This window comes from Pelodiscus sinensis, chromosome 1 (genome assembly GCF_049634645.1).
Source record: "Pelodiscus sinensis isolate JC-2024 chromosome 1, ASM4963464v1, whole genome shotgun sequence".
In the NCBI taxonomy this organism is placed as follows: domain Eukaryota; kingdom Metazoa; phylum Chordata; order Testudines; family Trionychidae; genus Pelodiscus; species Pelodiscus sinensis.
Window position 1 is genome coordinate 161,558,207 of NC_134711.1, and position 26,268 is coordinate 161,584,474.

General features: G+C 44.4%; 1 protein-coding gene across 1 annotated transcript; it reads left to right on the plus strand.

Annotated features, from left to right (window-relative positions):
• The first annotated feature begins 2,728 nt into the window (after positions 1–2,728).
• CREG1 (cellular repressor of E1A stimulated genes 1) lies at positions 2,729–14,964 on the plus strand. Its single transcript, XM_075909176.1, has 4 exons — positions 2,729–3,078; positions 11,894–12,013; positions 12,481–12,665; positions 13,464–14,964. Coding segments are annotated over exons 1-4 (573 nt in total). The 5' UTR covers positions 2,729–2,811; the 3' UTR covers positions 13,465–14,964.
• The last annotated feature ends 11,304 nt before the right edge of the window (positions 14,965–26,268 follow it).

The following is a 26,268-nucleotide window of genomic DNA, read 5'->3' on the forward strand; positions in this document are numbered from 1 at the left end:
TCATGCCAGAAGGATGCGCTAGCACCTCTCTTACCAGATAGTCCCCTTTTTTAAAAAGAATGATCTAATTAATAATAGCTATTGATTTTTAATCCAGTTTTAGAATTCAGTATACAGGTTGTACTTCTCTGGTCCAGCACAGTCGGGACCTGACCTGTCCCCAGTGACATAATTTGCCAGACCAGGAGAAGTGTCCCCTGCCATAGGCCTTGATCCAGCCAGCCCCCTCGACCTTGTCCCTTGCTCTGCCACTGCTCGCGCCAGCTCCGGGCTGCCTTTGGTGGCAGGTGTTCTCCGGCCCTGGATCTGCGCTGCCACATGCAGCCAGATTTCCCTAGTCCTGCACTGCTGCAAGTGGTTGGGCTTCTCCAGGCAAACCCGCACTGCCGCTGGCTGTCCGGGTTCTAAAGCTCTGCTGCCATGGGCTGCCACAGGCAGCCAGGCTTCTCTGGCCTCCAACTCCGGGCTGCTGCAAGCACCAGTGTTTCTACAGCTACGAGCCCCATGCTGCTATGGGCACCTGGGGTTCCCCAGCCTCCCAGCTCCAGGCTGCCAGAATTCTCCAATCCCTGGCCCCAGCACTGCTATTGGGCTCCTCCGGTCCCATTGGGCTGTCAGCCTCCTGCCATTAGGCTCCGGGGCTCTCTGGTCGAGAAGCATCTGAGTATCAGTTTTCAGAGGTGCAACCTGTAGTAGCTTGTGAGAGTAATAGGATCCAACAGACTCAGAAGGCTGAGCATAAAAATCCCTAGAGTGTGTGTGAAATATACTCACTAGTCAGCAAGACCAGACTAACACGGCTACATCTCTATTACTGTGAAATACATTAAATACTTAACACACTTCTACTTCTGGGATAGTAGTTAAAGGTCCTTTTAAAAATACTGATGTACATGGGTTTCAATGTCACTTATTGACAGAATGGCTGAGCACTTTTGCAGTAGGTATGTAAAATCCTATTTAATTGGTTAACTGTGATGTTTAAACTGTTAAGTAATTAAAGGGTGTGGGCAGGGGGCTGCTGCTTCATCCAGGCCCACCATGGACAGTAGGGATGTTAGCAATCCCGGAGAGCAGCCTCATCCACAGGGAGTTTGGGCAGGCAGCAGGGAGTGGAGCCAAAAACCAGAGCACACAGGCTACCGGTCCCATTCCAGAGTAGCTAAGTAACCATTAAAAATGTTGGCAAATACAGAGTTATTAAAATAACCAATTTTGTACATCTCTAATGGACAGGGCTGCTTTGGCTGGCCCACAGTGCTGGAGCAGTCCCCTGCCTGTAGCAGGCAGGGTATGCTCCAGCTGCCACTGCTTACCTTTCACATTGCTAGTTTGCAGTTGATAAAACAGTAATCAAGATAATTATATCCAAAACTGACGACCACGGCTACGTCTAGACTGGCATGATTTTCCAGAAATGCTTTTAACGGAAAAGTTTTCAGTCAAAAGCATTTTCGGAACAGAGCATCTAGATTGGCACGGACGCTTTTCCACAAAAACACTTTTTGCAGAAAAGCGTCCATGCCAATTTAGACACACTTTTCCGCAAAAAAGCCCCAATTGCCATTTTTTTGCAATTGGGGCTTTTTTGCAGAAAACAAATCTGAGCTGTCTGAAGTTTTGCGCAAAAGGACTTTTGCCTGAATGGGGGCAGCATAGTATTTCCGCAAGAAGCACTGATTTCTTACAGTAGGAAGTCAGTGCTTTTGTGGAAATTCAAGTGGCCAGTGTAGACAGCTGGCAAGTTTTTCCAGAAAAACTGGCCAGTCTAGGCACAGCCCATAAATTACAAAGGTCTCTCACTAAACTGAGGTATTAGGAAACCAAGTGGCAGATTAAATTTAATGTTGACAAATGCACTTTGCAAAACAGAGGAAACTGGTGCCTGTAGGGGCAAGGGTTACAGGGAGGACCACCCAAAGGAACAGGGAAAGAGCATGTGGGGGGCACCCCATTTAGCAATAAAATTTTTGGCACAGGAATAGAGAGCCGCGCACTTCCCATGTGCTACCATGAGTCACTGAAATTGCAAAATATAATCCCAACTGTACCTACAAAATGATGGCATTTAAATCAGCTGCTCCCACTCAAGAAGGATAGCATGGATGTGGAGTCACTGTGGACAGTCCTTAGAAAACATCTGCCCAATGGGCAGCAGCCTTGGAGGGAAAAAAGAAGCTAACAGCATGCTAGAAACCATTAGAAAAGGGCTGGGCAATAAAACAGAAAGTATTCTAGTGCCAAGACATAAATCCGCCGGCACAGGGCAGCTCTTGCAGAAGGAAAAGAGCAGCCCTACCCCTTGCTGTTAAACCCTGCTGCCGCCACCCTGCCAAAGCCCATGCACAAAACTGGGGGCAGGATGCTCGGCCCCCTTTTCCCACGTGACCAGACGGGAGGGGTGGAGAGAGGAATTTTATATTCCGAACCTGCAGCTGGGCTTGCGAGTGTCACTCACTCCGCTTTAATCCCGCCTCCGCCCGCCCACTGCCCGTTTTTATTGGAGGAAAGTCCCAACACGGAATATCATTGGCTGACATTTGATGGACTCCTCCTTTCCCCCCTCCCTACACAGCTGGTGCGAGAATCGGTTCTGTTGACAACCGACGGGTTTTCGCTCCGCCCTCTGGCAGAGCTCATTGGCGGGCATGAGAAGACGGCGTCCGTCCATTGGCTGAAAGCAGAATGACCACGCCTCATCGCAGACCGTCCCGCCTCCCACGCGCCATCACTGGTGGAGACGGGTGGCCGACGGGTGCCCATTGGCTCACAGTGGCGTGGCCGCAGAGGGAGTCAGTCTGGCCGGTTACGATGGGGCCGTTGTGGCTGTTGGTCTGGGCGCTGCTGCCCGGCGCGGGAGCCGGGATTCCACCCCACGAGGACGCGGCGCGCGTGGCCCGCTACGTGGTTCACCAGTGCGACTGGGGGGCGCTGGCCACGCTGTCCGCGCGCGAGCCGCTGCGGGGCTGCCCCTTCGCCAACGTCTTCTCGCTGAGCGACGGGCCGCGCGGGCCCCGCGGCAGCGGCGTCCCCTACCTGTACCTCACCGCGCTGGAGGTGTCCGTGCAGGACCTGCAGGTGGGCGCGGGGCCGGGGGGGGGGGGGGAGCTCGCTCACCCTCCCTCCCTAAGCCGCGGTGTGGGGCTCGCGGGGCTCTTCCTCTGCAGCTGGGGCGCGAGCCCGTGTCCGGTGCTGACCTGACGCTGCACTTGTAGCTCCTGGGGACCTGCGATCGCGGGTAGCTGAGCAGCCCCGTGAAATCGTAGCGGCTAGTCAACTCTTTGATAGTCCCTGGGGGTGGGGCTGGCAGCCACTGTGCTCCCGCCCGGCTCCCGGGGAGCCCCCAGTCACCCTGCGCTGCTGACTCTGTGTCCGAGGAAGCAGCGTGCAAGGGCACCCTGTGTAGATCGGCTGCCTGTTAATATGAAGTCGACTATATGATTAACTGATAAGCCTGGGCTCATTGGTTAATCTTGTCCACTACACGCATTTCCTCCCTCCTTACTGTCTCTCATACAGAGGCAGCAGTGTGGGGCTTCCCATGGACAGAGGCTGCTGTGGGGGGAGACTGCTGGGAAGGCCTCAGATCCCCTGCAGACAGGGGCTGCTTAGTTGCAGCCTCCTTCTCTTCCCCCCTCCACCCCCGCCGCTCCCTCTGATAGAAGCAGCAGCATAAGGGCAGAGGCAGCGACAACCAGTTCTTTCCCCCTCGCCCCTGCCACTGATACAGAGGTGGTAAAAGGAGAAGTAAATATGTGTAGTTGGCAAGATTAACAGATAAGTTGAGGCTTATCGGTTAATCATAATAGTCAACTACACATTGACATCCCTACTTTTTAGTATGGAGGAGTGTCCTAGCCCAAGTGCAATGACTGAGCTTGTGTAGGCCAGCGTATCTCTTATGTGCCACTCCAGGGCAAAATTTGTGCTAACAGTCCAAACAAGGTGTCCTGTTTGCCAGACCAGACAAGGTCTCCTGAGCATGCCCTTTCTTCCTCATTGGTGGGTATTGTTGCATTCCTGCGATATCCTGTGTATGTATTACACAAATGCCAGTTGTGAGTGCTTGGCTTACAGGTAATGGACCTCAAACGTGGCAAGCCCTGTCTCTTGTGGCATTGCCAATTCCTTTTGAAAAATAAAGGGAGTTTTATATTGATCAGTCTTAATTTGGATGTTACTCGGAAATATCCTTGCCCAGCAAGTTTCATAATTGGTGATAATGAACAGTTTAATATTCAGGTGCACCACTCCTTTACTGTAGTGATCTTTTGCAAGGATGGTAAAAATTAATTAGTGCAAATCTGAAATAAAAATAGGTGTATTGATATATGAATTCACTCTAACAACTGAAAAAACAGCCTAACTTTCAAACCTTCTTGCTGCTAATGTATTTTGTAGCATGTAATATTTTCTTCAGGAGTTGGAACTTTCTTTCCTCTGCAATTACTGTGACTTGAGTGCTGATTTTAAAAGCCTTTATGGAATACAACATTTGGAAACATCGGAATTATTAAGAGTTATACATACAGTGAAGACCATATATTGCTGTTAAATGTACAGAAGAGGACTGGTGACTAGAAATATTACAGCACTTGAAGGCTATGTCTACACTGGTGGCTTCTTGCGCAATAACATCTTGTGCAAGAACTCTTGCATAAGAAAATGTCCTTACTGTCATATGCTAGCTGTGCTTTTGCGCAAGAGCATCCATGGCAGTGTGGATGCTCTCTTGCGCAAGAAAGCTCTGATGGCCATTTTAGCAGTAGGGCTTTCTTGTGCAAGAAATCACTGCCGAGTGTCCACACTGCCCTCTTGCACAAGAGCGCCTGCGCAAGAGGGCTTAGACCTGTTAAAAAAGAGCATAGCTCCTGCGCAAGAAGCCCTCTCTTACTACACCTTACTGTTCATCTTCTTGTGCAAGAGCAGGCAGGCAGTGTGGACGCTTTCTAGAAGAATGGCCGTTCTTGCGCAATAACCTGCTAGTGTAGACATAGCCAAACAGTAAAGCGTTGAGCATTCTATAGATTCCCTTATATATCAGTGTGGAATGGCATTCCAAAGGACTTGTTACAAGTACCCCCCCCCCCCAAAAAAAAGAAAAACCTCTAGGCAACTCTCTATACCCATGCCATGGTCATCTATGACATATTACCAATTGCTGAAACTCCAAGAGTGGTCACTGAATAAAGAAGCAGAGAAATCAAAGATTTTAAAAAAAGGGGAGAATAGGCACCAAATGAGCTATAAATGACTTGGGAGCTGAAAAATTGGCACGGTTGGGCTAAAGCAACCACGGGGATGTCTTTACTTCAGGAAAATGAAAAAAAAATGTAACGGTCTCAGAGCCCAGATTAAGTTATTTGAGAGAGGGATGTTAAAAAGTAGATTATCAATTAATTGATAATCGTTGATGGAATTTCCATCGACTATTCGATTATTTGATAATGGTATTTCTGCTTTGAAATGTAGCAAGAGCTGCTGCATTTCAAAGGTAGAAGTGCTGCAGGCATCCGCCTTTGAAATGTACAAGAGCCCCAACAAAGACTCTTGTACATTTCAAAGGTGGAATGCCACCACTGTGTTACTGCCCCCTCCAATGGAGCTAGAGCAGGAGCAGGAGGAACCTGCTTTATCCAGCTTCCCCCCCCCCCCAACACCCCTCTTTTCTCCTCTCCCTCCTCCCCCCCCCCCGCCTCTTTCTGTGATAGAGGAAGCAGGGGGTTGGGGGGGGGGGGGGAGTTGCTAGTCAACTATCCATTAAGCTTTTGCCTGGGCTTTTGAGAGTCACTTTGAGATTTTGCAGTTTAGATGTACCTGAACAGCTTAAGAAATGCTGCTAACCAAATGCTAACTTAATTCCTGTAGGGAAAAAAAAGGCATGAGAACACACTGTGAGATGACAAGTTGGAGTGGTAACCCCTGAAAGCCCCTAATCAGCTCCTGCTAAACCTCTTTGCTTGGTTGGGATGAAGAATGAACTCACTGATTTAGGACACTTAAAGGGATAGCAGCATTGTATGTATGTATGCTGCTTCAGTAGAGAAGACAGGACTCGCTTTGTGAACTAACTGCTGCTTCTGTAAAGAGTTTTAAAAATAGTATAATTGTGTCCTGATGCCATTGGGAGCATGACATCCTAGAGTGAGGAACCAATACCGATGGTGTCATTTAAAGACATTATTTACTTATGTAATACTTATAGATAAGTAGCTAGCTACATCCTAAGTGTTTGCAAACACCCAAGTCTGGGATGAAAAGCACAGTCTTAAACACAGATTTGGCTAAGAATCCAATACATTATTTCAGTATTCTCTGTAAACTGTGCACTTGTGGGGACACTCAAGAGTTTAGCAGAGCGCTCACTGTTTTTTTTTCTACGGGTGGTGCACATTTGCACATGCCTTGGTGAATTTAAAATATTCCACACATGGAAAAAATCTGCACATGGATGGAAAAGATTAAAGGGAACATTGCATGATGTTCCCCTCTCTTCACTCTTTTTCTCTGTAATGCAAACTAAAATATGGGCAAAGCAAGCATGGAGTTGTGGGTGTTTTTTGTCTTTGCCTATATAATTAATGCTAGTTTGCTTCCTGAATTATCTGACCGTTGTCCTCACTTGGTTTCTTTAACCCTTTGTAGTTACTATTTTCCCCTTTTTAAGTTCTATTTGTAATATTTCATTTTTGAAAGTGTCTCTAAGAAATATGGAGTTTTGATCAAATAATACAACAAAACGGGACCCACCTCCCTGTTTTGACACTTGTTATATAGATTTTACTGGTTCAGTAGGCTCTATCCAATAAGAAGGCTCCCGAACAGTTTTTGTAGCCTCTTATCTATATTTTGCTATTGCAGGACAGGGTTCATCTGTCTGGTTTACCATCACATGGAGACCTCGGTCAGCAGATAACGCCAAAAAAGCTGAATCATGTTATTTGGTGTTAACTTGAGCATTTGCACTGTCAAAGTCTCATGATGGCTGTAGTTCCGTAAATGCAGTGGGAACTAATAAGAGCTTACTTCACTTAATATTTTTGCTGAAATAAGCTATTTGTTGTTGTGCATTGTGGAAATTCCATTACAACTCTTAGCTGTTGGGGTGTGTGCAATATGTCAAATTATATACAGAATATGGTACTTTGAAAGGAGACTTCATACTCTGAAATCAAAGAAATACATAAGAAAGTTGAAAACGAGTGCAAACTGCATAAAGTTTGTGCAGATCTTCTTCCTTCTCTGGGTAAAAGCTCTTCCTGGAACTTTGCAGTCACAAAACTTTATTAGTTTTGGGCCTGATTTAGATACGAAGCATGTATTCAGGAAATAACAGCCTTACAAATTTCTGCTTTATCAGTTCAGAGGACTAGAATGTAAATTTAGCCTTTCTCTGAAGTCCATTACTGTTAACCTGGTTAACTGAAACAAAGTTGCAGAGAGGAAGGAGAATATCTTTTGTCATTGGTTAAACAGACTTGTAACAAACGTGAATCCTCCCACAGTTGGATTTGTATTGATGGACTTTTGCCCTTGAGTGGAACCCCATTAAGCAGTGGAGATTTGCATGCGTGTAAGGGGCTGCATATGTGACCTGACTAAAACAATGAGTGAGGGCCCGGGGAGATATAATCTTATAAATACTGAAAATGAAGTTCATGTGAATGTTCACTTTATGATGGCAATTTGGGTTGTTTGAAGTATTTTCTGTCACGGTTGAAGGCATAATGTCTGTTGAATAGTTTGTTTCCTGACATACGCTTAAGGCCTGACTACACCAGGAATCTTTTCGCACTGATATAGAAAAGATTCATTGCTCCATTGTAAAGCAGAGCTTGCACAAGTGCAACATATCTTGGTTTCAGAGGCAGAATACCTATACAGGCAGTCCCTGAGTTACGCGGATCCGACTTGTGTCGGATCCGCAGTTACGAACGGGGCCGTTCCTCTCCCTGGTCTCCAGCAGACCAGGGAGAGGAAGCAAAGCGGCGGAACACATGGGCAGCGGACAGGGCTGTCCGCTGCCCACGCGCTCCGAGGCTTGGCTCTGCTTTGCCCTCCCCCCCCCCGGTCTGCAGACCAGGGGGACTGGGGGGGGGGGGCAAAGCCGCGGAGCGCCCGGCCAGCTGACAGCCCACGGAGCGCGCGATCAGCTGACAGCCCAGACGCGTCTGGGCTGTCAGCTGGCCGGGCGCTCCGCGGCTTGGCTCTGCTTTGCCCCCCCCATCCCCCTGGTCTGCAGATCAGGGGGGCGGGGGGGCAAAGCAGAGCAAAGCCGCGGAGCACGCGGCCAGCTGACAGCCCAGACGCGTCTGGGCTGTCCGCTGCCTGCGTGTTCCGCCGCTTTGCTCCCTGTCCCCCTGGTCTGCAGACCAGGGGGACAGGGAGCAAAGCAGAGCAAAGCCACGGAGCCCGAGGGCAGCAGGACAGCCACGGCGCGTCTGGACTTTCCCGCTGCCCCCGTGCTCCGTGGCTTTGCTCCGGACACCTGTGGTACAGCAGCTGGGGCGCTGCCAGTTGGTCCTGTAGCGCCGCTCTGGGAGCTACTGGACCAACCCGGCAGCACCCCAGCTGTTCTGCCCCAGGCGTCCTGATTCAGCCACTGCTGGTCAGATTCAGCAGCGGCTGAATCAGGACGCCTGGGGCAGAGCAGCTTGGGTGCTGCTGGGTTGGTCCAGTAGCGCCGAGGTGCGGCGGCGCTACTGGACCAACCCAGCAGCACCCCAGCTGCTCTGCCCCAGGTGTCCCCAAGTCAGCCGCTGCTGAAACTGACCAGTGGCTGACTACAGGAAGCCCCTGCCCCGGGCTTCCTGGAATCAGCCGCTGATCAGTTTCAGCAGCAGCTGACTTGGGGATACCTGGGGTTCTTAAGTTGAATTTGTATGTAAGTCAGAACTGGCGTCCAGATTCAGCCGCTGTTGAAACTGATCAGTTTCAGCAGTGGCTGAATCTGGACGCCAGTTCCGACTTGCATACAGATTCAACTTAAGAACAAACCTACAGTCCCTATCTTGTACGTAACCCGGGGACTGCCTGTACTGTACTAGAAATTTGCATCTGTGTAGCTAATGTGATCAGGCCTTAACCCGCACCTTAAATGCATACTGATTTTTACTGCCTCCACAACTAGCTTTGTAAGGAAAACTTGGTTTCCTGATGGGCATTATTACAAAAGCTTCTGTGTAGATTTTTTTTATATACAAATATATTTTCAACAAATTATTATAAAATTTAAAAAAAAAAAAAAACCTTCTCTTACATGTGTTGACAACCACTAACTGTGGCAAGTTATATTTAAGGCATTTTCATCCTGTTAACTTTTGTGACTTTCTAACTAATTTTTAGACAGTCCCCTGGCATGCTAATTTTTAGGCCACAAGTGAAGTTACCTTCAAATAGATTTTTGTGCTCCTAACTCAAACTGGATTTTTAAAATTAGCTTCAGACTTTGATGGAGTTCACTATCTCTGAAGCAATTTGCCTTCAAAATAATAATTGTTCTTACTTATTTTAGCATCGTGTGTGTAGAGTAACTTAAACACATATACCAAGACATATTCTAAGTTGGTTACGTTACATTTTAACTTTGTGTACAACTGATCCTTCCACCAGGATACACTTTACTATGTTCACCTTTGTTTTATACAGCACTGTGCATTCCATTAGTGCACAGCATAACTTGAATGTGAAATAACTGGACCCTACATTAAATTCAAGTGTTGATGATGTCGTTTTTTTAGGCTTCCAGTGGTACTATCTGGAAAACCCCTGTTCTGGAAAGCCACATAGTTTAGCAAGTTTTTCCTATTCAAATCTAGCTTGTTTCAAATTAAGCAGTTTAAAATAATTTAAAATAAGAAGGTGGTGACAAAGGTCAGTAACTTCCTTCTCATGACATGTTCTGGGTATTATCTGGAAGTTAATTTGATTGAAAATACTTTTGTGGCAATCAGGTATGGGTATTTACCAGAGGTGGCTTTTCCTGGATAAAACCAAGGATTTTACCATCCTAGGAAAAAGTAGATCATCCTAATTTAAGGCATTTTTCTCTTTTTAAAATTATTTCAAATGCAAACTATATTACACATAGTTTTAGTTATCTTGCAGTTTCATAAGACAATGAACTTGTAGATTAATTTTGGCTTGTACAAATAAAAATAGCAGGGGTGTAATATTAATACAGTAAACTTCCGATAATCCAACACCTTTAGGACCCAGGGGGTGCCGGATTATCAGATATGCCGGACTATCGGAAGGGGGGGCTATGAGGGGTCTGGGTTGGGGTGGGGGAATGCCACCCCAGACCCTTCATAGCCCCCCCCTTCCGATAGTCTGGCTCTGCCCCAGGCATCCCTAATTCAGCCGCTGCTGGTCAGTTTTAGCAGTGGCTGAATCGGGGACGCCTGCAACAGAGCAGCTGGAGTGCTGCTGGTTTGGTCCGGTAGCGCCGACTCGTGGCGCGGTGAGACCAACCCGGCAGCACCCCAGCTGTTCTTGGGGACGCCTGGGGCAGAGCAGCTGGGGTGCTGCCGGCTGCTCCTCAGTGTCCCCAAGTCAGCCGCTGCTGAAACTGACCAGGGGCTGATTCCAGGAAGCCCAAGGCAGAGCAGCTGTGCCTCAGGCTTCCTGGAGTCAGCCGCTGGTCAGTTTCAGCAGCGGCTGAATTGGGGATAGCTGGGGTGCTGCTAGGTTGGTCCCACAGCCCCGAGGGGCAGCGCTACGGGACCTACTCGGCAGCACCCCAGCTGCTCTGCCCCCGGCTTCCTCGATTCAGCCGCTGGTCAGTTTTAGCAGCGGCTGAATTGGGGAAGCTGGGGGCAGAGCAGCTCCAATAGTCCAGCTGCCCGGAGCACTTCCGGGTTCCTGATGGTGCCGGACTATCAGGAGTGCCGGACCATCAGAGTTTTACTGTATATGGTACTGTAATACTGAATATTGCAATGTCTATACATTTTGGTTCTATATTGTCTCAAGGAAATTATACATGTCATGACTCATCTCAGTTTTCAGTATTGCATAAACAAACATTAAAAACATTTAGTTATTTGAAATACAAAAAATGTAGTTGTAAGCTTGAAGAGTTGCAGGCTATAGTCCAGATCCATTTGGCTCTGCAGCATTTTGTAGCTGTAGGCCAGCTTTGATGTAGTGTGTAGACTGAGCCTATTCTTCAGTTTTAAATGTATCCAGAGTTTAAAAAGATGCATTCTGAATTTGCTGGATGCTGATGCAGTTATTTTTAAACCAGGTTTAGGCTGGTATTCAGCAATGTCTGGCATTTCCTGGGAAATTGGCAACCCTCCAGTGGGTTTATTCCATTGTTTCTCAGTCCCCAGGCTGCATGTGCCCCAGTTAGTACACAGCAACAGTCTGGACACAGGGGCCGCAGGCTTTAAGGTCCAGAGCAGCCTTGCAGCTGGAGTTGCAACCTGGGTCTCCCAACAAGGTGTTAACACAGTTAAACACAGCAGGGTGTCCAGGGCTGTCTTGGGTTCAGAGCTGTCATACAGCCAGGCCATCCATCTGGGCTAGGCAGGCAGGGGTTCAGAGTTGGTGGGGCAGCTGGCCAGCCCGGCACAGTGCCACAGTTTTCAGGGAAAATGTGTGGCAGGAGTCTAGGAGGGTGGGATGTCTGGGGTTGCCACTTGGCCCTGCACAGAGGAAGTTGGAGTTCTTGGGCTGCCATCCAACTCTGTAAAATAGGTGGTCTGGGTCCATTGCCCAGCCCCACACAAGGGAGAGAGGTCCAGACAGCTGCTGTCCAGCCATTCAACCCCTGCCTCTCAGCCCACAATAAGGAAGTTGAGAACTGCTGGTGTATTTTTACAAATTTAATTATGTAAAGTATTGCTTTGGGACAGCTTTGCCAATTACCTTATTGCTTGCATTTCAGGTGAATGCAAATGCCTCCCTAACAGTGTCTTTGGCACAGACTCCATACTGCAAGAAGAAAGGCTATGATCCCCAGAATCCTCTATGTGCCCACATTATCTTCTCTGGGACTGTTGATAAGGTAAACAACTGAAAGTTTGCACTGAACATGACAGTATTATATACAAAGCAATATTCTTTACTAAACAGAGAATAGAAATGTAAGAACTTCTGTATGGAAGTGTAACACCTGAATCTTTCTCTCAGGTATGTAATTCCCTTTGATGGTAGCAAGCTAGCTCATAATCTACCAATGTAAACTAAGTCACACCTTCCTACCAGTATTCAAGAGTATCACTGAGAGACTCTTAAGGAATTCTAAATGCTAAAGAGTAACTTCTGCTGGTACAACTGTCTAGCTTTCTAGGGCAAACCTCAATCCAGTGAAATCTTTCTGTTGATGGATGGATGTGGGGGTAATATAATTGGAAGGAAAACTTATTTTAGTCTCATGTTATAATAATCTTATTGGCAGTTGTTTTAAAATACAGATTTGTCTTTTGCAATTAAATTTACATCTTTTGTTATATGTTGCTGATTACTTGTTAGGTGAACGATACAGAAGCGGTCTTTGCAAAACTAGCATTATTCAGTCGACATCCTGAGATGGAAAGCTGGCCTCGAGATCATAACTGGTTCTTTGCCAAATTCAACATAACCAATATCTGGGTCCTGGACTACTTTGGTGGACTGAAAACAGTGACCCCACAGGAATATTACAATGTCACACTTTAGTAAGTCCCTAATTATGTGAAATACCTGTTTATCTCATACTTGGGAACTGCAAATTTACTATTATCAGTGCCATCACAGGAGATATGAGCTGACTTCTTGGTGGTTTGGTTTTTTTTATGTCTTTCCCCCAAGTGATGTAGTAGGTGGTTAGTGTCAACAAATTTCTGTAATCTGAATAATCATGTTGATAATTTCCTTTCTTTTGCTCTTCTTTATGCACTTCTTGGTATGTGAGCAGAAATTGTACCCAGTTGCAATCATTACCTGTGGTGTATCTGTCGAAACATACTAAAAGTTATGAAATATGCAAGTGTGGGACACTTACCTTTTTAAGAACAATAATTGTGGATAGTTTTACTTGTATCTCTAATTTAAACAATTTCCAGGGAGAAGGCTCTTTTAGAGGGAGCACTGAGAAACAGTGCTGCCTCTGTATTAAGTGCAGGATGGATAGACAACTTGTTTGGAGTAATGGCTAAGAATTGTGAGAACTATGAATTGCACTTATGCTAGAATGTAATTCTTGTTTGATCACTGAAATGGTTGCTTAATTATTCTGAAGAAGAACCTTGCATCATACGCAACATTTAAATTCTCTTACCGTAATACCTGTACTGGAGTGTCCTAGAAGTCCTGCTACATACCCCTTGTTCAGTGGGACAGAAGGCTGTAGAATGAAGCCTTTCCAATATTTTCTTGAAATACCTTTTTTTTTCTTTTTTTTTTTTTTTTTTAACCTGAAAGCATACCCATACATTCAACTTAATAACTGTTATTTTTTTTATTTCCTCTTGCAGGTCAAGGAAGATCCTGGATGTTAACAACCTACAAAATAACTTCTTGGCCTCTTGCTGTGCTTTCTGTTTCAAGGGAAAGTATTTTCTCATTCACTGCTAGAGCTAAGTTAATACTGCAAAAAAAATCACACATGCTCAATTGTTAATCAGCTTGCAATGGGTATACTCCCACCTGTTTGTGTTCACATCTCACAAACATTTGTATGATTGAATTTTACAGGCAAGAATGATCACACAAGTGAATTTCCAAATCTCATATGAATATTTCTGCTAAGGAAAATGTGTTAATTGGGGCATAGCTATTTGTGGGCCATACCCAGGCCTACCCAAATCTGAGCCTGTCCCAGGGAAGGAAGGTGGAAAGCAGGATCATATAAAGACATCTCAGCCCCCAAGCATTAGGGATGGCAGAGCACTGTGCACCCAGTGGTGGTGGGGACAGAGTCAAGTGTCTGCAGCTATAAAGCAAAGAAACAGATTGCTACTTCTGTTTGGTACCCAAATTCTCATTATTTTTCTATCATAAATTTTCCAGTCATTTCTATTCCCAGATTTTTCTACTGATGTTAATCACAACTAGTCAGCACAGTTTAAATTGTATGTCTGAGCAGAGTTTTGTAAATATTAATCTGAATAGTTTTAAACAATTGTGCCTTAATAAGGCTAAGATTTAATCATGGGTATTTTTAGTAAGAGTCAGGAACAGGTCATGAGCAATAAACAAAAATTCAGGGGGCTGACATGTCCAAGATTTTTAATATAAATATCCCTGAGTAATTCTTAACTGCTCTTAGGGCACCGCATCGCTTAGGGAGAGGAGAGGTCTGGAGGCTAATGATTGGCCCCAGATCTGGCAGTGGAGGCTGACTACCTCTTGCCATCTGCTGCTCTGAGTTCCCCGGGTACCATTCCTGGGGACCAGCTGCTTGTACAGTCTAGGGGTAAGCCGCACTAACCATTGCAGCTGCGTATGTTAGAGGTTGTAGAAAGATACAAAATCTGTGACCTCCCTGACACTCGCAGCCTTACTAATAAAAAACTCAGGTTATGATTTCTTGTGGATAGTTGCATGCAGGAAAGGGCTAAGTTTATCTTAAACTTAATTATTAGCCCAACTCTACACATTTTTCTGCCTTAATTAAATCATTCCTGTTTGCGGGCTTTCTAGAAAGAGATTTTTAACTTCTTAAAATATCAATTATGTCTTGTGTCGTCATCTTTGGGGCAGAGTAAACTATATTCAGCTACATTTTGTAGTGTGGGTTAGGGCTGACTTCATCTAGAAAATGGAATGGACTATTCACATCAAGCTGGAGAGTGAATTGCTGAGGACCTGAAGTCTCCAGGCACCTCAATTGCACATTATCGATGAGTGCAGCTGCAGTTTGAAATACTTTCTGTTCTGTGTAACTCTTTGTTGTGTGTTTCTTTTATGAAAAATAAATTTACCCCTCAGGCTTCTGGCAAGTTACTGACAGAGCCTAAAGGGAGGCAAAGCTTGTGTGCCCTTATTCTTTAGAAATAAGATGCTATGAATAGTGAAAATGTCTGATATTTCTGCTACTGAATACTTCACCATACGAAGATTAAATCCAGTCTTCATTCTGGAAATCCTCTTCTCACTCACTTGTCCTCTGCATAGCATTTGGCTTGTGAATGTAGTGTAGGCTCTGTGAAAAGTGGTGCATTATTTACTAGTAGTGTCTAACATCTGAATCCATGAAATCCATTCTTTTTTGTTTTATAAATCTAATCCGTTATTAGCTTTTCTAACAACTTTATTTTCTCCCAGCAATAGAACTGGTTTGTGAGGCAGTTTTATTAAGCATATAAGGAACTTTTTAGTCAGTAACCCAAAAGTGGGGAAGTTTTATTAAATGTAATATAGCTGTTTCATCCTTTGAAGTGGTCTTAGTTCACATTAGCTAGTAAAAACAATTATGAAAAACAGTTCCTTAATCTTTAAAAGTGCCCCTCTGTCAAGCAAATTTGAGTTACAGAATTAAGCATCCTGCCTAATCTCCCAAGTGCTAAGTTTACAAGAAGTGTCAGAAAGCACCATCTCATCAGATTAAATTAATTGAGCTCATAATGAGGAAGTACTGGCTAGTACAGGGACGGCAGTAATTTTTTGCTAGGGGCCACTTCAGAAATTTTTGAAGTGGTCATGGGCTGCTCTGGACCATAATTGCTCTTTTGGGGTGGGGGAGTGCATGAAGTCTCTTCCCCTTCCTCCCCCCCCAACAAGTTTCCCTTAAGCGCCCATGCCCTTGGAGGTGGGAGGAGACTTCGTGTGCTCTCCCTTTGGCCCCCAGGCCAATCAGGGCTTGCAGATGGGCAGTGTGCAAAGTCTCCTCATGCCTTCCCGGAGCGCATGATGCTTCTTAGTGCTTGGCAGGGTGGAGGAAAATTTGTGCACTCCCTCCGCACCCATGTCCTAATTTGCCTGGGGGCAGAGGAGCGGCAGAGCCTCCATGGGTCGGATCAACCTGCTTGGTGGGCTGGATGCGATCCACGGAGGCCATTTTGCCCACCCCAGTCTAGTAGCTAGAGCAAGGGACTTGGGAATCAGGACTTCTTAGTGAGTCATTAGCACATCCAGAAATAGATGTGTCCATAGTTAAATTGTGTAACCTCTCTTCTTTTTAGTGTGGCAGTATTACTATTACAAATCTCCAACATTTTATCACTTTATCTCTCATAAATTATTAGTTTGATGCATGTAAACTGCCCCTTTTCCTTCTTTGTGGAAAATCTAGCCAAGTTACTACATTTGAAACACTTTTGATAAACTAATCGAGAAGATGATTAGAAACTGAGGAAGCTTGCAGTTTGGAGATGACTCTGCATCTAAATTCAGCATTATCTATCCAACAAGAATCATCAAGTAACTTTATATTAAATATAAATTTTAAAACATTGGGAGTGCTCTCAAGTGACAAAATTGTCAAAATGACTTGTTGCATTCATTCTAATGGAAGCCCTTGGATACTCATGTGCTTCAGGAGACTAATTTGACTCTATGTATTATATTGTGTGTGAAAAACCTGTGGTGCTGGACATTTGTAACAATTAAAATCTATTTTTATGGTAAATGGTGTTTGGTTTAGTTAATACACTGTTTATGGATTACTAATTTTTTCCATCTTCCCTTCCCCCCCATTCTTTCCAAGTGGCTGTGGCTCCTGATTGTATCTTATTTGCCAAAAGCAATAGGAAGGTTGCTCTGTCAAATCCTGACGTGCCCTCATCTGCCTGGCTTTATGCCTCCATTTATCTTCTTTATTCCTTTCCTGCATGAATGCTAGCACATTTGCAATGATCTAGGACGCGAGATAGTTATTTGATCTAGGCATGAGGAGCAGGCTTAATTCACATAAACCAAGAAGTGTTGTACTATACTGGGGAAGTGAAGGCCTGTTTGGCTATGTCTACACTACAAGGTTTTTGCATAAAAACAGCCATTTTTGTGCAAAAACCGGCAGAGTGTCCACACCTCAAGTGCGTTTTTGTGCAAGTAAATTGGCAGAACAGAGGGCTTTTGCCGGTAGGGTTATTCCTCTCCCCACGAGGAATAACTCGTTTTTGTGCTACAGTTCTTGCGCAAAAAGACAGGTGTGGATGCTCCAGAGGGGTTTTTGTGCAAGAAACCCCTATCAGCAAAAGCACAGGTGTTCTGATGGCCATTCACAGAATGGCTAGCAGAACTTTCTTGCGCAAGTGTGTCCATGCAGTGTGGACACTCTCTTGCACAAAAGCACATTGCTTTTAAAATGCGCTTTGAGGTCTGGATGCACTTTTGCACAAGAAGTTTTTGCAGAAAATCTCTTCTGCAAAAGGCTTCTTGTGCAAAAACCCTTCAGTGTAGATGAAGCCTTTTTGTCAACATTAGAACTAATATGCAAAAGTCTGATTTGACCATTCCTCTTTCCCTATTTACCACATCTAAAATGATTCCATTGATTGTCCTTGCTGCTGCTGTTTCGTGGCTTTGTTCTTCACTTAAACCCTCTGCTCTGTTTCGCTAGTAGTGATCAAAATGTATTTATCTTCCTCCTTTTGTATAATAACCTTCTCAGTATTTTTTGTTTAGTTCTGACTTCCTAAATGGTTTTTTAAGACTGCATTTTTCCAACTATGGATCATTGGGTTTTCTACTGTCTGTCATTTTAGTTGATCACTGAAACGGGTCATTATCTCACTTTTTAAATTCTATGTTTGACTACTCATGAGTGTTCTCTATTACAGGCTGTAAGCAGTTGTGTTCCGTCCTTTGCCCCTACCTAACATGACAGTTTCCTTATATTAGTTTTTTCTTCTTGCACAGCCTCCTTTGCTGTTCTGTGGCTTGGGTGGAGGAGCCCTTTGTTAATGCCTCCCAGTAATATTAAGCAGTTGTTTTGGACAAATTGATTACTTTTTTTTTTCCAATAGAGACAATTTTAGATAAGTAATGGGGATACTGCAAGCTGGGTCAGGATACTAGAATGAATACTTCTGGGTGTTATAGCACTCTTTCCAAAAGAAGGTTCTGGACACTTAATCATTTCTCCTACTGATTGTGACCTCTGGGCCTAGAGCTTCAGGATGAGTCATAGACTTTTAGACCAGAAGAGATCACCAGATCATTCTAGTGTGACCTGTATCTCATGAGGCACCAACAGCACCCACACACTAAACCCAGTGACCAAAACTAGACCTAAATATTACAGGTAACAGGAGACTATACTATTATATACTCCAGGCAGAGAATATGTGGGACCAAGGCTCCTATACCTGTAGAGGAAAGGGGGAGAAAACCAATGTTGGTGCCCCTCTGACCTTGGTGGAAATTCCTTCCTGGCCTCATCCATATGGTAATCAGTTAGACCCTGGCTGTGTGAGGAAGAATGAACAAGCCAGACAAGCAACAGAGAAAGAATGCTTGGTACCACCTTAGAAGCCCTGGTTTGCTTTATCCAGGGTCCCATTCCCCATTTCTGATGCTTCAGAAGATGATGATCAACCTTCCACCTTACCCAATATATTCAGAGCAGGGCAGGTACGGAAGAGGAATAATGTAAAAAGCCTATCTTGTCCCTTCCAGGTGACTGGCTGAAGCTCTGAAGCACGATCTTTTAGGAATGGAACATAGAAAGCAGCCAGGAATCCCCTGTCTTAACTTGGCACCTTAAACTAGGGTCTCCTAGAGCATGTCTACATTAGGAAACTATTTTGAAATAGCTAAATTTGACTTAATACACAATTTTACAAAATCAAAATAGTGTATCCCCATTACAGGGAAGCCTCAAAATTAGTCCAAGGGAGGCTCCGTTAATGTGGATTCGCTACTTCAACTTAGAGTCCCGGGAAACACTGGGGAGTAATTAGTTTGAATCACTCTGGGGGCAGTAGAGCACCGGAGCAACCACACTGACACTATTTTGAAATTACTATTTCGAAATTAGCATTATTCCCCAAGAAAAGGAGCAGTACACATTTTGAAATAAACAGTTGGTTATTTTGAAATAATGGGCTTGGTAGTGTGGACACTCTGCTTATAAATTCAACCTATGGGGGCTTATTTCAGAATAAAGCCCTAGTGTAGACCAGGGCCTAGTGTGGCTACAGAATTTGTAGTAGAAAAAGCTTTCACCAGGTCAATGTTAAGACAGTTGGCTGGAATCCAAACTAATATACAATACTTTTTTAATACTATCAGTGCTAATTCAGTAAAATATCTGACTTTTCAGTGCTTTGCCTAGTATCTATCTTACATAAATATTTTAGTGTCAATATATCACTGGATCACTTTTTGGTCACTAAGCAATAACAGCTTTGAGTTATATTATGGAAAATGCTGAGGGGACAGCTAGTCTTCATAGAGCAAAGGACCAGGAATCAAACTTTTGGATTCTGTCTAGTTACTTTTGCTTCCTGCCCCATCATCACCTTCCAAATACTAATGAATGTATTTTTGTGACATACAGTGAGCCACGAAAGCATTATCCCAATTTTTTCAGATATGACTCTGAGGCTACATCTATACTGCAGTCTTCTGCAAAAGCTTATGCAAATGAAGCATGGAGTAGAATATTGCTGTGCATTTGCATAATTAATTAGCAGCCATTTTTGTGCAAGAGGCTTTTGCGCAAAAAGGAGCTGTGTAAACAGCTCCTTTTTGTGCAAAACCCCCCTCTTGCACAAGAGCAGTTCTTCCTGAAAAACATGAGGAAGAACAACTCTTGTGCAAGAGGGGGTTTTTGTGCAAAAAGGAGCCATCTACGTAGCTCCTTTTTGTACAAGAGGCTTTTGTGCAAAACAGCTAATTAACTATGCAAATAAAGCGTGGCAATATTCTACTCTGTGCTTCATTTGCATAAGCTTTTGCAGAAGAAGGCTACAGTATAGATGTAGCCTGAGAGAGGAGTCTTTAAGCAACATGCTTAGTCACATAGGATGTTTATATCCAAATCAGAAATTGATTCCAGCTCAGTCTCCAATTGTCTCTTTGTTTAGGTGCCAGTATTTCCTAGTCATTCTTGTTTTTGCTGTATGAGTTCACTTCTAGCATCTGTTAGATTGAGGTAATTTATCTAGCTCACGGGTGTGTCGTCTTAACTACTTGCAAAGTGCTCTTATATCCTAAAATGAAAGGTTCTGTAGAACTGCAAAGTATGGAGTAAATATGTCAAAACAAAAATGGATCAGAGTAGTAGTGTTAGTTTTACAGTTTAAATTATGGAGATTGAGACAATGCTGTATCCTTGACCTTAAAATATTATATATAGTTTATTGACCAAAACAGTAAATCCTAGCTGAATCTTCCTTTACTCATCTAGTTAATTGGGTCATGTTTTAGAATTGTGCTTCCCTCCAGAAAGACTTATAATTACACAGTATACTCATTGCAGCTGTTTACTGCATTGGTGTTTCCTGACCAGTAACCAAAAAAAAGAAAAAAAGCTCTAGTCATTTGAAGAAGTGGGCTATAGCCACAAAAGCTCATGATTCCATTACATGTTTTGTTAGTCTATACAGTGCTACCAGACCATTTGTTGTTTATCCTGTACAGACTAACTCGGCTACCCCCTGAATGTGGGAGATATCCAACTTTAGTATGTTGTATCAGTACTGGCCACACGAGGGTGCAATAGACTTTATTTCTTGGGTTGATTTATTTTCAAACTATTACCCAAAAGTGATTTTGATTTTTTTTAAATAAATCCAGCTAAAAAAAGTTAGATCTGGGGGTGGTATACTTAAGAGTTCTCTAACACTTGAGATTCTCTATGTTCCTCTCTGCAAAAAACCATCATTCTGTTATTCTAGTACTCCTATCTAATAAAACATTTATAATTCTTTTGTTTTTGCAGTTAATTTATGTTGTGAAAAGTACTGAATGAGCAACACTGAAACTTGAAAGTTTTTTAAATTCCCACAACCTGTATAGCAGAGGTGGTGACATTACAGATTTTCTCACACCTGTCTCAACCTTCTCCTGGAAAAACTATCACTAAAGGATTGACCGGTCTCCTTGTCCATTCAGTCCTTAGCATCTCCGCTGAGAGTGGAGACAAATGCTGCTGAATGAGGTGGTGACGGTTTCTTGTCATGTGGGTACTTGTCCACTAGCAAATGGACTGAGATACTGAAATCTTTTTTCATAATGGTCAAATAGCTACCAGGTAATTAACCTTTTGATGGCTGCATATCAGGTTCAGATTTGAATGAGCAGCCTAAAATGTCATGACTGGGTTGTGGCTGATCAGAGCAAGAGTCGGAAGTCAGGCTGAATCAGGTACCAGAGAGTCAGAGTCCAATACAGGTCAGAGGGCAAACCAGCAGTCAGGTGTCAGTGAGCATGCAGCATTTGGTTTCTGGAGCTAAAACAGGCCTGGCGTAAACTAAGAGTCAGGCAGAGTCAGAAGCCTGGGATCTCCCTCTGAACCATGCAGGCAGTCTGTATTGTTGCTCAGACAACTCTGACATGGCTTCTGGCTGCCAATTAGTAGGCTGCAAGAAGCTGCCACACTGGTTGTGCTGTGCAGTGTTTCCTGTTGGGCCCTGCCTTATATGGTCTTCCTGCAAGTCCTAGTCTAGGCCTCCTGTGGTGAAGTGGGAGTGGCAGCAGCCCATAACTCCCAGGCTACATCTACACCCGTGGTCCCCAACCCGGTGCCCGCGGGCGCCATGGCGCCCGCCGGGCTCTTTACATGCGCCCGCGGAGCAATCTGGGCTGGTCCCGGTGCCAGCCCCGGCCTTGGCCCCGCCCCCGGGGGCGCTGTGTGTGCCCTTGCCGGCCCCGGCCTTGGCCCCGCCCCCGGGGGCACCGCGCGTGCCCTTGCCGGCTCCGGCGCCGGCCCTGGCCCTGGCGCCGGCCCCGGCCTTAGCCCCGCGGCGCTTACGGGAGGAGCGCCGGCTCCGGGCGCGCGGCGCTTACGGGGGGGGCGCTGGCCCCAGGCGCGTGGCTATGGGGGGGCCCCGCCCCCGGGCATGCGGCTGGGGGGGCCGCCCTCGGGCGGGCAAGTGTCCCCGCCCCCTGGCGCCCGGCGGGCGAACGGCCACGCCTCCTGGCGCCCGACAACCTGAAAAGGTTGGGGACCACTGATCTACACTACCCTCTTGCACAATAAAATATGCAAATGAGGCAAAGCGATGAATATCGCTGTGCCTCATTTGCATACTTAATGAGCTGCCATTTTGCACAAGGGGCTTTTGCACAAGAGCCGTTCTGCTGCTTAAGGGGGGGGGAGGTTGCGCAAAAAGGAGCTGCGTAGATGGCTCCTTTTTGTGAAAAAGTCCATTGCACAAAAATGGTGGGTCATTAAGTATGCAAATGAGGCATGGTGACAGTCACCGCTTTGCATCATTTGCATATTTTCTTACGCAAGAGAGGACAGTGTAGATGTAGCCCCATAGTTCTAGGCTTCACCTGTGTAGACTCTTACATAGAGGGAGATAAATCATTCAGGACTTGAAATGTTACTGAGATATTGTTAGACCAGAGATATTGTTATGCTCAGTTCATTAGTTTCTAAGGTTAAACCTTGGATATGGTCCAGAAAGCTTCTCCAAAACAAGAACTTGCTTTCCTTTCTTCAAGTAGGTGTAATAGATAGCTGGTATCACTTTGATTTATTCTCTGATTGCGATCAAGGCTTGTAGGTAGTACTTTGAGAAGATATAGTTTCCTATCATTTGAGGCTGTTTATTTAATTTTTAATCCAAAGGACCTGGTTGCTCTGATGATGGTTAGCATGCAAACCAATAAAAGTAATTGTTGGAGGCAAAGGAGGAGTAAGGGGAGAGTTAAAATGGTGATTGTTCTTTCTCACCTGTTAATGATATTTGGTTCCCTAAACTTTTGGAATGTTGTCTGTTAACCCCCTATCCCTTCCCTGAGTGAGTGCAGAAAAACGTCCGAGGTAAACAACAATGCACACGGCCCCCAGCAGGGAGTGCACACGGCACCAAGGGGCCCAGAGACTCAGAGGCTGCATGTGGCTGATCCTTAGAGAGGGACAGAGACACAGTGGGTTGACCATCAAGTGGAGCCTCCCAGAACGCCCTCTGCTCAGATCGCCTGGCCAGCAGATCAGTTTAGGAGTCAACTTGGGAAGATCAAACAATATGAACTGCCTTCTGCTCGCCTTATCATCCTGCCTGGCACTGTAAGTGTGATTGAGTGTATGAATGAGATTCCCCTCCCTTCCCAGTTTTAATGAATAAACAAACCCTTTACACTCCTGTGTAGTGATCCCCTCTCCTTAGTGTTTAAAGCAGTTGCAATCCACATCCCCTTGCAACAGTAATGAGTTTGAAAATATTTGTTTTAGAAATTCTCCCTGCTGCTAGTCCTCATCTAGAGAGGCCCAGTCATCCTCCCAGCTACCCACTACATTCTAAGGCCAGGTCTGCAATAGGAGTAACAGTTAACTTAAGACACGCAACTCCAGCTATGAGAATAGTGTAGTTTGAGTCAATATATCTTAAGTTGAATTTCTGTGGCATCCCCACTATGGGAGGTCAATGAGAGAAACTCTCCCACTGACTTCCCTTACTCCTTGTGACCCTGTGGAGTACCGGGGTCAGCAGAGGCACCGTCAATAGTCAATTAAGTGGGTCTTTACTAGACCTGCTAAATCGAACTCCAGAAGATCAGTCTCCGAAGCATCAATTTGTGGGTATGTATAGACAAGACCTAACTCATTATCAGTCTTATGCATATAATCTTTCCAGTTTAAGTAGAATGGATGAGACACTGGGACTTCCTAGTGAAGCTGTTTTAAAAGTTTCAGGGATTACTGCTGAGTGAGAGGAGGTAGTCCCTCAAAAATGTTGGCTAGTGGGTAGACAGGGACTTGATGTTAGGACTCCTTGTTTCCATTTGTGATTCTGCCACTGACTTATTTTGTGACCTTAATCCCTCTCCCCCCCCCCCCCCCGTTCATTGTGTAAAATATAGATAATACTTGCATCACAGGCCTCTGGTGACATTAATGCTTATAAAGCAGTTCAGCATCTTTGACTTTAAAAATGAATATTGTATTGTTCCTTTCAGCTAAACAACTAGGACCTTTTCTGACTACCACAAAAACAGGGTAATCTGACAAAGCACGTTAAAGGAATGTATGCATGTGTTTTTTTGCTCATGGACCCTATGCTTCATCTAGTGATACACAATAACTATCTGTAGGGCAAAATGCAGCCTTTGTTTAGACAAGAGGTGGAGAGAGAATTGTATTAAAACTACATTGGCAATGTCAGTATGCAATATGGTTTATGCCTCTTGGCATTTAGTCAAGACCAAGTTGCATAATCAGTTATTGATTAGGGCCTTAATTTAAAAAAAAAATGCTATACAAATACACCCATTTTAATGTTCTTCCCCCTCAACTAACCATGTGTAAATGCCTTTAGAAGAAAACATGAGCGAAACAAGGAAGAGAACCTATGACAGGGAGAGGTACCTAGTGTCAGTGTGTATACCATGACTTTTATGTATTAATCTAGTTTAATGTATAAGCTAGTGAGATCTATATAAATGTGGGAATAAAATACTGAAATTGGTTCATACTTGAAGTGAACACTTGAGAAATGTATGCTTTGAAAAGAAGTTCTGAAGTTTTCCTATATACAGTCCAAGGGGCAATCACCTATGAAACTTGAGAGCAAAATGGGCTGTATCAGAAATCAGTATTTAAGAGATCACATCCCATCATTAATGATCTCTGGGATTGCTTATTTCCCTTTCTGCAGGCTAATATGATCTGCCTATTTCTTGTGTTCTCTCATAATCAATTAGAATCTCCAGAGAATTATGGTCTGAACATATGGTCTGGTTGTTGATGGTTTAAGAACCAGCTGCTGCTTTTCAGTGTGAGGTATCTTGAAAGTGACATGATCCTACATGTTCAACAGCTGAGAACTGGTGTGTATTCTTAGGGGTCCCTCATTAAAGTTCTTCTAATGTCTCAGATATATGTCTAACACATTAATCTGCCTGAACATTTGAAAACAAAGCATGGATAGGTGACTGCAAGTCACAAGAAACTAAGCAGCAAAGTCAAGTTTTTTGGTATAATTCACAGAGGTCTTTTCATTTCCCATATGACATGTACACTCATGGACATGTTTATCTCTTTTGTGTTACACAGGTGTCTGTTTTCTTCTATTCTACAGTAGCCTGTCACTTTAGATGTGGCATAGCTTCTGTTTACACTCTGCAGCTGCAAGGGATCCTGACAGCTGAGTGGGAGGCTTTAGGAAAGCGGTATTTTCACTCCCACAGGGGAGCAGCTGTACTAAGACAAACTCCTCTTCACTGTCTGTTGGGAGCATCTGAAGCAAGATCAGGAGGCAGAAATTCTTCTTTATATTACCCATATATTCCCATAGAGGCTATTGGTAAATGTGCAGAGGGGGAGGGGATAATCCTCTTGGAATGCAACAAATAATATTTGTTGTGGAATCATTGCTGCATCTCAAGAGGATTAGCACATAGGGCCCAATTATAATAGTGAAGCTTTACTCTATAAGGAGTTCAAATGCACTGAAATTCATTGGAGCAATATTGGACTGCTGCTGGACTACATTTTGTCAATGTAAGTCACGAGCTAGCATACTGTAAATCAGGGCTACTCAGCTTTGAAAACCCTGGGGACCCCAATGATACTCACAGAAACATGCCAAGGGCCTCAACTTAAGTGTGGTTGCATATATATGCAAATGTATACAAATACTACTTTCACACTGATGAGCATGAATACAAAGATTAAGGCAAGACTATACAACACACAGGTCCCATTTAATTCCATTCTGCTGATATTAATAAAATGCAATATTTACCTGATTTCCACCCATATGACAGTACTTTTAACAAGCAATGACAGTCCAGGAATTTAACTGTTAAAATGCACATCAACAGAAGGCCATTATATTGACTACTTTTATGTTTTGGCTCCCACCCACAGGCCGTGTGTTGAGCCCCGCATAAGCCCAAATCACACTGTGGACCGCATGCAGCCCACAGTCCACATATTGAGTAGCTCTGCTGTAAATAGTTATATGCAGACTTTTCTTGTTTGCAGTGTCTTGTGCATGAATGGCAGATCCTGCTGTGGGCTACCACCTCCTCACCATATGGAACTACTACTGTCCATTGGTATCCATTATCTTTGTGTGAGAATCTCCAAAAAATTATTGTTGGAGCGGCGTGTTAAATTAGTAGCTGGGGACTACAATACTATTATTTATAGCTGAAAAAAGGCAAGGCTCTACCAAGATTGTGACATTTTCCCATGTCTTCCAAATTCTCCAGCAG

Coding starts and splice junctions, on each gene's coding strand:
- CREG1 (XM_075909176.1), top strand. CDS start 2,812: ATGGGGCCGTTGTGGCTGTTGGTCTGGGCGCTGCTGCCCGGCGCGGGA. Junction 3,079..11,893: donor TGTCCGTGCAGGACCTGCAG/GTGGGCGCGGGG, acceptor CTTGCATTTCAG/GTGAATGCAAATGCCTCCCT. Junction 12,014..12,480: donor TCTCTGGGACTGTTGATAAG/GTAAACAACTGA, acceptor ATTACTTGTTAG/GTGAACGATACAGAAGCGGT.